The sequence below is a fragment of the Coffea arabica genome, chromosome 3e (genome assembly GCF_036785885.1).
Source record: "Coffea arabica cultivar ET-39 chromosome 3e, Coffea Arabica ET-39 HiFi, whole genome shotgun sequence".
Taxonomy (NCBI): domain Eukaryota; kingdom Viridiplantae; phylum Streptophyta; class Magnoliopsida; order Gentianales; family Rubiaceae; genus Coffea; species Coffea arabica.
In genome coordinates, this window is record NC_092315.1 from 41,404,403 (window position 1) to 41,414,495 (window position 10,093).

Genomic DNA, 10,093 nt, shown 5'->3' on the forward strand with positions numbered 1-10,093 from the left:
AATTGATTATATAAAATGTGTGTAGTATTGCTATGTTCAAGTTTGACTACTGCTAAAGCCCTACATACTGGAGTTTTGGATAATTAATTCCTATCATAATGTTATGTTACTTTGCTACCTAGGTTTGTGCTTTCAACAGCAGAAGACCAATAATTTCATTTTAATCATTTTTTCGGATGGAGTTAACTTTCCTAAACGTTTGACCAATCCACATGCAGGTGTGACTACCCCAAAACTCATGTTCATGGGGACAAAGTGTGATTAACCCTGCCAAAAAAAAAAAAAAAAGTTGTTTGAACAAAGGAAGAGCAGAACCCAATTAAGGAAATGCATTTGGATGTCATGAGTTAGATTAAGGCTTATTTACAGTAATTAATTATTAATTACTGTGCTAATACGACTTTAGATTCGGTACCTACCATCGTCCTAGCTGTAGACCATTCATTTATGAGTTAATAAGACTTCATTAAATATAGAGGAGCCGTCCCGGTCCAAAAACTGTCTTAGGTGAAGAGTTTATTTCCACAATAACCTCATTCTTGAAAACTATTCCCAAACTAATGCACTTTCAAAATATATTCCCTTATTAATCTACTTGTTGCCACGTGGACCTTCAGTATGGAAAGTATTCACATTTCCATCTTATATTAAGAGGTACAAACCACATCAATAGATTTTTAATACCTTTTCAATAGTTGAAATTTTGCTACTTATGTACAATCTTAAAGATAAATAAAAATATTTCTCTATCTATTTTTGAGTTTATTAGTATTTCTCACATTAGATTGGCTCATGTAGCGTGTTAATTTTGATACTAACACTGATCTAGTTATATTTTCTCTCTCCTATTTTTTTGGAATGTATTCTCTTTTGATAAGTCAAAAAATGCAAGAGAATTTTTTTCGAATTTTCTTTCCCCTTATAGTGGAATTTTTATAGTTCATGTAAATTATGATTATTATGTATCTTGAAATATTTACTCGTACTTCAAACAATTTGAGTTTTTGCAATCTTAAAATTTACAAAGTTAGGAGGCTACGATATATAAAATTGCAAGTAACAAGAAAAAAAGAAAGGAACTTGTGATATAATAATCAAGAATAAAGCTAGGAAGGAATAATGGCAGGAAAAAAAAAAAAAGTTCTTCAGCAAAATCATTGCAATTTGGAGGGTGATCAACAATTTTAAAATACTAATTATGGATCCACTTTCCTTTTTTAGTTTGTTTACACAATGTCCTTAAAGCACTAAATAAAGAAAAACTGCGTAATATATAAACAAAAGATTTACAAGTTATTTTTTTCCTTTCGTGGAGAGTGTACATGACAATAACTAGATTAATAAGGAAATAAAAACTGAAAGAGCATTACTTTGGGATTATTTTTTGAAAAGTAGATTATTTTAGCCAAAAACTCCTTAGGTGAACATCCCAATCACAATATGAATTGCCTAGCACTTTTAGGTGATCCGTAAGATGCTGGCTGGAAAATGGGATAGCACTTTTACAGGGGAAACGTCCAAATACCCAGCTTGTTAGGTAACTAGAGTTAGGTGCACTGCAATAAATCCTACTTGTCGTTTCTCGTAGTACAACAATAAATGCCAGCCAATAAATATGCGATGCCTCTTTTACATTTGTTCCAGGCAAATTAAATGGACATCTTTTAAGCTTTTACACTCTGAAGTCCATTCTTGTATTTTTAGCTCTTTAGACATATAATGAGCAGCCAGGAAATTGCTATCAAGCTAATTTTGAAGTTTGATGGAAGAATTAAATGAAATCAACAATTTCTAGCAGGTAAAGAAGCATGAGTAAAGGAGGAAAATTTTAGTCCAGTGGCAGAATATTTGAAAGATCCATTGAGTTCTTCAACATGGGAGAAAAATGTGAATCTTTTTCATGTAAAGACAATCTTTGGGCATTTGATGGGTGAAGCTCCTGTGCTCTTGGCTATCTTTGTTCTCATTCATAGGTGTGGTGGGATGGATGATTTCCCTAGCCTTTAACCGGATTCTTCTCCAAATGTATTATTGCAGCAATTTCATTTTGTTCTCAGAAAAGATGTTAATGAATAGGTTGTCTTAATGAAGGGATAATGTCAGAAACCTCCCTGAACCTCCCTTCATATCACGTTGCATATCTAAAGTTTTAAAAATATTATTTACCTCCCTTACTTTTGTTATTTGTATGACAAAATTTTAAAAAATTCTAAACTACCCTTTAGCTCACTAAAAATACAAGACAAAATTCAGTTTACAAAAATTTACAAATAAAAGATCACATTATTGTCATTCAAAAAAAATGAGCAAGAGAGAATGTTCAAAAAAAAAGAGAGAAGAAAGTGACTTCTGTATCTTTCTTTTTTAATTTTTTAATTAAAATCTCAGGATGCCCAGTGATAGGAGAAGCCTCAAGGAGGTTTCTGATATTAGCCCATTAAAGAATCTGTTTGATTTACAAGACATGAAACTAAATAACACAAAATAGGAGAAAAGAACAAAAACTTACAATATTAAAACAGTGCATATTGAAACGCCCTAGTTCATAAAACCACACTCATAAATAGTACAAAGGGTTCTACGGGGTAGAAAGATTGAAAACATAGAACAGATATGTCAGAAAATGCACTCAACAAAATAATATAAGCATCTCAATTACCGACCACCAGAGAGAACAGAGTCTGCTACAGAATGTGTGAAACATTTGTCTGTGGAATATGCAAATGACGATGTAATATCTTCAAAGCCAGCAGGATGGGCGAAGCCAAGACCAACAGCAGAAACGCCCATGGCCAGTGGTGATAAATCTGGCAGGGCAACTGCCCCCTCCAAGTACAGCAGAACTTGCCTCATACTTGGCCTGATCTTAGGCTCTGAATGAGAGCATAACATGCCCAGTTTCAACACCAATTCGGCTTCCTCTTTCACATACTCAGTGTCCAACTTTTGATCAACTGCTAGGAGAATATTGCCTGTTTTCCAACACGAAAATACCCAATCTACCAAAACGATATTCTCTGCTGGTTCAGCTCGGGGTTCTATTGGCCTTCTTCCACAGGCAACCTCTAGCAAAAAGGCCCCGAAAGCATATACATCAGTGCTTGTTGTGGCCATCCCAGTCCTATTATGCTCCGGGGCAAGATAGCCAAGAGATCCTGCTACATGGGTGCTTTGAGGGAGTGTCCCATGATCGTATAGCCTTGCCAGGCCGAAATCTCCTAATCTTCCATTCAGTTCACCATCCAACAGTACATTACTGGCTTTTACATCTCTGTGGATCACAACTTGCTCCCATTCTTCATGTAGATAGAATAATCCTGACGCTACACCTTTGATGACTTGCAGTCTTTGGCTCCAGTTGAGGGTATACTTGGGTTGGTTATACAAAAACTTATCTAGACTACCATTGGACATGAACTCATATACCAAAAGTAACTCTCCTTCACGCCGACAATAACCCAAGAACGGTACTAAATTTCTATGTCGTAAGCGACCAATACTGACTATTTCTGCAACAAATTCTCTCATTCCCTGTCTTGCTTGATGAGAGACCTTCTTGACGGCAACCTCAACCTTATTTCTTGGCAAAACGCCTTTGTAGACCCTGCCAAATCCGCCTTCTCCCAACACCTCTTTTTCTCTGAACCCCTTGGTGGCAATGTATAGATCTTTATACTTGAACCTGTGAGGTCCGTAAGCAAGCTCCCATTCTTCCAGCACTTCTGCAAACTTCCACTTCCTCCTCAGATAATAAGCTACTCCAGATGTTAGTATTAACAACATAAGTATGCAAATCAGGGGCAATCCCAAGATTAAAAATTTAGAGACTTTCTTATGTCCAAACCGAGGCAGCTTGGGAAGCCGAGAGAGATCAAGAGCTTGCGCATCCCCATTCATCTTGAAGCTCCATCCAAGTACATAATGAGATGTTCCTATTTCGATTGGGCTAGAGGCTGCAGAAAAGCCAACATACATGGTTTGCTGTAAAATTGGCGAAAGATCATATCTCAAAGACAAAAGAGGAGTATGTGGTTTAGCAGCCGCTATTGGAGCTAATGTAACATCGATTCTCCTCTCAACCCCGTCGTATTCCACCCAAAGTTGCATCTGTTGACCGCTGCAAAGAGTTAAGTTGTCAAATGAATTCTTGTTATTAGCTTGGTAACTTGCTGGCCGGGATATCTTGGAGCTCACAGAGTTAATATCAATACCAACATGGTTGTCATTGATATCTTCAAAATCTTGGTTTTGGAAAGTGTCAAGCTCCACTGCAAAAACGTGATTTGTTTGATTTCCATTGGTGCTTCTATTGAAAAGGCCGAGGAACTGTGTGGAAGGCCCTCTGGTAAGGCCTCTTGTTGGTGCAATCACGAAAGCCATTCCCGGACCAGTCACTCCTGAGACTTTGGGTACTATAGCAAACACAAATTGGGTGGAAAACGAGAGGGCCGAACTGTTAGATTTGCTCTTGAAATTGATGGGATTAGGATAGAAGGCATGCCCTGTTTCTAATTTCGTGGTGTTGGTTATCTGTAGGAGGCCATTGCTCATGATTTTGGCTAATCCATCCAGGCTTAGATTTGATGATTGAAATCCTTGATAGACGAAACCAGCATCATCAGAAGCTGCTGCACCAGCGGCGGTGTGGACCAGAAAATAGGCTAAGATTGCTGTTGCTAGATTGAATGACATGACTAAAAGACCTGATGTCAATTGCCAGCTTCTTCTTAATTTAGTAGCCTACATGTTGCTATCTAGCTGTTGCGATTTCTTCGCACTCCTTTCTAATTTCTCACACAAGCTTTGACTGCTTTTTAACTAAAGCCAAATGACGAGCAGTTATAGTAGACATGTTACATAGTCTGTAAGGGACTTGCCCGCTACAGTAGTGGTTTTGTTCAATTGTAGGATGATTGTTATATTTTCCGATATACAAGAAAACAATAAATTAATGTTACTCTGAAGTAAAAGTTTTTTAACAGGCTCCGATACATAATAATTAGGATTAATTTTTTATACACTAACAATTAATATATACACTATCACCGATGGATGCATGATAACTCATTTAAATTAAAAATTAAAATCCAAATTTTACTCATGTGTCATCTATCCAATCATGATAGAGTATGTATGGACTGCCAGTATATATGAGATTTACTCAATTAATTAATTGAAACTTAAAATTTTACACATATAACATGTACTCACTATGTTTATGTGTAAACTGTAAATATAAAAAACATTAATGCTATAAACAACTTATTTCATGTATTTGCTTGTAACACAGTATAGTATCATTGTATGCTATACTTGACAGCGAGAACATCAATTGCACCAACATCAAGCACGCTATCCGTGCCGCTCATTAACCGAGTGCAAAAAGTTAGATATAGAGCATGAATAGCATTAGAGTGTTAAATTTTTTATTTCAAGAAAGTGAACTTCGGGACACGTACTTAAAATCCGGTGATTCGTTTTTCCCCAACAATTCTCTTTTATTCTTCTCGTTTTGTCCTTGCTATGGTACGAGTCCCTTAATTTCTAAGACCTACCACCTTAAAAAGCAGCCATATTATTAATGCACGGTTTTACCTTGCTCAGACAGTCCTTTGATTCTATAGAAACCTACACCGCCTTGCAAATCAGTTACAAACTACACGCCAAGTTTTAGAAAAATAGAACAAAATAAAAATCAACAACAAAGTGCAATATTGACAAGTTTGGGCGGATCATAATTGGATAATGAGTTTAATTAGGTCAACTTATTTATATTTATTTAAATAAATAAATATGAATATATTCAATTACCTATTTATAAATCACTTAAAATTTTACTTATTTTTTATTTGTTACATGTTGTTTGATAAAAAATAATGTTATTTTATTACTATTAAATTAATAAAAAATTTAAATTTATTCACTTAACACTTACTAAAAATTGAGTTTAAAAGCATTATATTACATGAATCTTTCTCAAAGTGCAATCTTGATAGGTATAGTTCAAGACCTTCCCTCGACAATATCTATGTCAAGGTTTTACGGTTGCTTCTATGGTGGAAAGTAGGTTGACCTGTCCACCGTAGGCAGAAAGAGTGCTAGAAGGACAGCTCAGCACAAGCACATCTATCCATGTTTTTGGGGCCCAGTTGAGAGTAGGTGACGGGCAAAGCCTTTTTATCATCTGAAGGAGCTAAGAGCAAATACTAATATAAATTGGGTTGGGTGATTAAATAAATTAGTGAAACAATAGATGCTATACTGGAATAACAATAAGAGCCAAGTTTGTCCTTTTTGAATTTGTTATCATCAGAGGCGGAGGAAACAGAAGGTCGGATAAAAAAATTTCACATTAAATTAAATTGTTATTTTAAACTAAGCAACTAATTTTTATTTACATTGTAATTGTTTTTTAACATAATTGGGTTTCACCTTTTTACTTTATCATCAATTGCATTTTTTGCTTGCTTGTTTCAATGGATTTGCTATCATTAGATAATCCTATCACAACAAAATCTTTTAATTTAGCACTTACTTTTAAGTGTAAATTTTGATTTTTACTATGATTTGATTATCCGTATCATTAGATCATTTTAATGTTTAAAAATTCTCAAATTTTGACACTAATTTATTGGTCAAATTTGTGATTTATAGTTTGTCATATCCAGTACAACTAGTTGCAGAGTAAGAATTTAAATTCATAACCATCTAGTTATTTCAATAGTTCAAACGTTCAATCTTTGAAACTTTGAAACTTTTGTATTATGTGATTTATGTTTATGATTATTTTATCTACAATCTCAATTTTAGTTTCTTTGTGTATTATGTTAATTATATTTATGATTACTTCTATACAAATTTGATATCAATTTGAAAGTCACTATGTTACGTATAAGATTACTTATCTAATTTCTAAATTAAAATTAAAATCTACCAGGTCAATTATGTCACGATTCTGGTTTTTTGTAGCACTATGTTATTTATGTTTCTAATTATTCATCTACAATTTTGATTCCAATTAAAAAATCACTATCTATGAGGACTTAGTTAGAGGGATCGCTGTTAGTATAAACTTTTTAATACCATTTTCTAAACTTTCAATTTTATCCTTAGGGAAAAACTTTTAATTTTTGCTCTAATTGTTTAATCACATTTTGCCAATATAACTATCCTAAGTATTGTAATTACCAATTTACTATAACCTTATGAACCAAAATTCTTCAATAAAATTATTGTGAAAAATAAAATTTTTATAAAATTAATTCCTTTTAATTATTTATGTATATAATTACTCATCTACGTGAACTAACAATTAAATTTAATCCTTAAGATTGGAGTACACATAAATACATTTATGGGCTTTTAACTTACCAAAATTGCCTTTCAAATTTTGTCCTTCGCCAGTTTGGTTTGGGAGCTGCTCCCTTATGTATATAATTACTCATCTACGCGAACTAACAATTAAATTTAATCCTTGAGATTAGAGTACACATAAATACATTTATGGGCTTTTAACTTACCAAAATTGCCCTTCAAATTTTGTCTTTCGCCAATTTGGCCTGGGAGCTGCTCCCCAGCTGATGCCAATTATTGGATAATCCGACAAATCCAATTAACCCATTTAGAATTATCTTCTCCCAAGTCTCTTCTCTTCCCCCACCCATTTTTTTTCAAAATTTTCATTTTGTCATGATCTTAACTAATTTTGTTTTATTATTATTATTATTGTTGTTGGTTTTATTTTATTATTTTATTTTCTCTTAGTTTGTTAACTTGCTCATTTTTTAGCATTACCAATTTATGATAAGTTTTAGCCTCTTTTTTATATTCTTATTATTCAATTATTAAATAATATGTAATTTTGTGACATAAAGTATAAATGAAAAAAAAATTAGAAATTAGGCTTATTGAGCATTATAAGTAAATATTTAAAACTAATGATGGGTACAAAGAGTGGTATAAATTGATAATTTAGTTTGCAAAAATGAAATTAAATGAGTTTATAAAAAGTTAAAATAAATGGGTTATAAATGGGTAATTGGGTTATCCATTTCATTTTTTGATTTATCCATTTATACTCATTTAATTAAATGGGTATAAATGAGTTGACTCACTTATACCCATTACCCATTTTACCCAATCCAAACCCACCCAAGTCATCCATTTTGACACCTCTAGATGGAACCAGGAAATCTCGAGTGAATTAATGACTTTCTTGCATCAAAACCTGAGTTTTGTTATTAGTTATTATTGACAAGGTATTTAACATACCAGTCCAGTTTTCAGAGTTACTATCCCGAGTTCAACATGCCATGTTAGTACCAGCTGGGTTATGGTTGTGAAATTTGTTTCTTGTTAATTATTATTACAAAAAATATATATAATTGGAAAAGATTCAATTCTTGCATACTGAATAATAAATATTTATAGAAAAAATCGTTTAAAATGTCTTTCACATTTCGTTAAATGAAATAGTATTTTTCTCAAAGAAAAAAGAAAAAGTTGGTTAAATTATATTTAAAAAGAATTAAAAAGGATAAATGCAATAAAGGAAAAATGCTTTTGAACCAATAAATATAATTAAAAAATTAAATGACAAAAATTGGATAAATTACTTTAAACAAAATAGAAAAAAAGACCACTTTAAAATGTCTTTCGAATTCCTAAAGAGGCAAAGACATCATTTTAAAATAATTGGGGATGTTGCATTGGGTCAAAAAAATCTCACGGATGCTCAAACTGAAGACACGAAAGCAGCATCTTTATTCCTTCACGAAAACAGGCTTTATCTTAAGGAAGTGCCAAAATTAAACTACGCCCCCTTGTTCATTACCGGTTCTAGCCTGACTCAGCTTTCCACCATAGAAGCAACCTTACGTATAAGATTACTTATCTAATTTCTAAATTAAAATTAAAATCTACTAGGTCAATTATGTCATGATTCTGGTTTTTTGTAACACTATGTTAATTATGTTTCTAATTATTCATCTACAATTTTGATTCCAATTAAAAAATCACTATCTATGAGCACTTAGTTAGAGGGATCGCTGTTAGTATAAACTTTTTAAAATCATTTTCTAAACTTTCAATTTTATCCTTAGGGAAAAACTTTTAATTTTTCCTCTAATTGCTTAATCACATTTTGCCAATATAACTACCCTAAGTATTGTAATTAGTAAATTACTATAACCTTATGAACCAAAATTCTTCAATAAATTATTGTGAAAAATAAAATTTTTATACAAATTAATTCCTTTTATTTATTTATGTATATAATTACTTATCTATGTGAACTAACAATTAAATTTAATCATTGAGATTAGAGTACACATAAATACATTTATGGGCTTTTAACTTACCAAGGGTAAATGCAATAAAGAAAAATCGCTTTTGAACTAATGAACAGAATTTAAAAAAAAAAAGAATGGCAAAAATTGGATAAATTACTTTAAAAAAATGGGAAAAAAAAGAAGAAGGTACAACAAATGTGAAGATTGTGTAAATGTAGATACATTTTAGTATAATAGAATACTTAGTGAATGTAGGTGCATTGTTATCTATACTATATATAAAGTTTGAGGAAGGAATTTGGAGTTAACATTTTATGAACTTTTTTTATCCTTATAAAAACTAATTTTACTTTAACTATCTATAATTACTCATCGCTGCTTTTACTTCTAACTATTTAAGTATATGTTTTTAACATAACTACCCCTAAATATTATAACTACTAATATAAATTATTTTATGAAAATTATTTAAAACATTAAAGTTTGTTTCAATAAAAAAAATTTATTTAAAATATATTATCATAAATATTATCTATTTTTTGATTGCACGCACATTATGAAAAACGAAGTTGAATATGATTAATAGTCCTAGGATTAATAGTCCTTAAATCAATAGGACTAAATGCGCTTAATCAATAGTCCCAAGGATTATTGCATTTGACCAATTTTTCCAAATCTTCCCGCTAATGCCCGCAACTTGTTTCCCGCCAATCAAGCATGGGGAGCTACTCCGGAATTAATGATAATTTTTGGGTGCATACAAATATCCATAAGTTGTTGAGGGACATACATGTTATTTATCC

At 32.1% G+C, this 10,093-nt stretch overlaps 1 protein-coding gene across 1 annotated transcript; it reads right to left on the reverse strand.

Moving 5' to 3' along the window:
• Positions 1 to 2,526: 2,526 nt before the first annotated feature.
• On the reverse strand, positions 2,527 to 4,860 carry LOC113736857 (L-type lectin-domain containing receptor kinase IV.1-like). The gene has a single exon (XM_027264031.2). It carries the CDS (start codon positions 4,690 to 4,692, stop codon positions 2,656 to 2,658), a length of 2,037 nt encoding a protein of 678 aa, XP_027119832.1. The 5' UTR covers positions 4,693 to 4,860; the 3' UTR covers positions 2,527 to 2,655.
• Between the last annotated feature and the right edge of the window lie 5,233 nt (positions 4,861 to 10,093).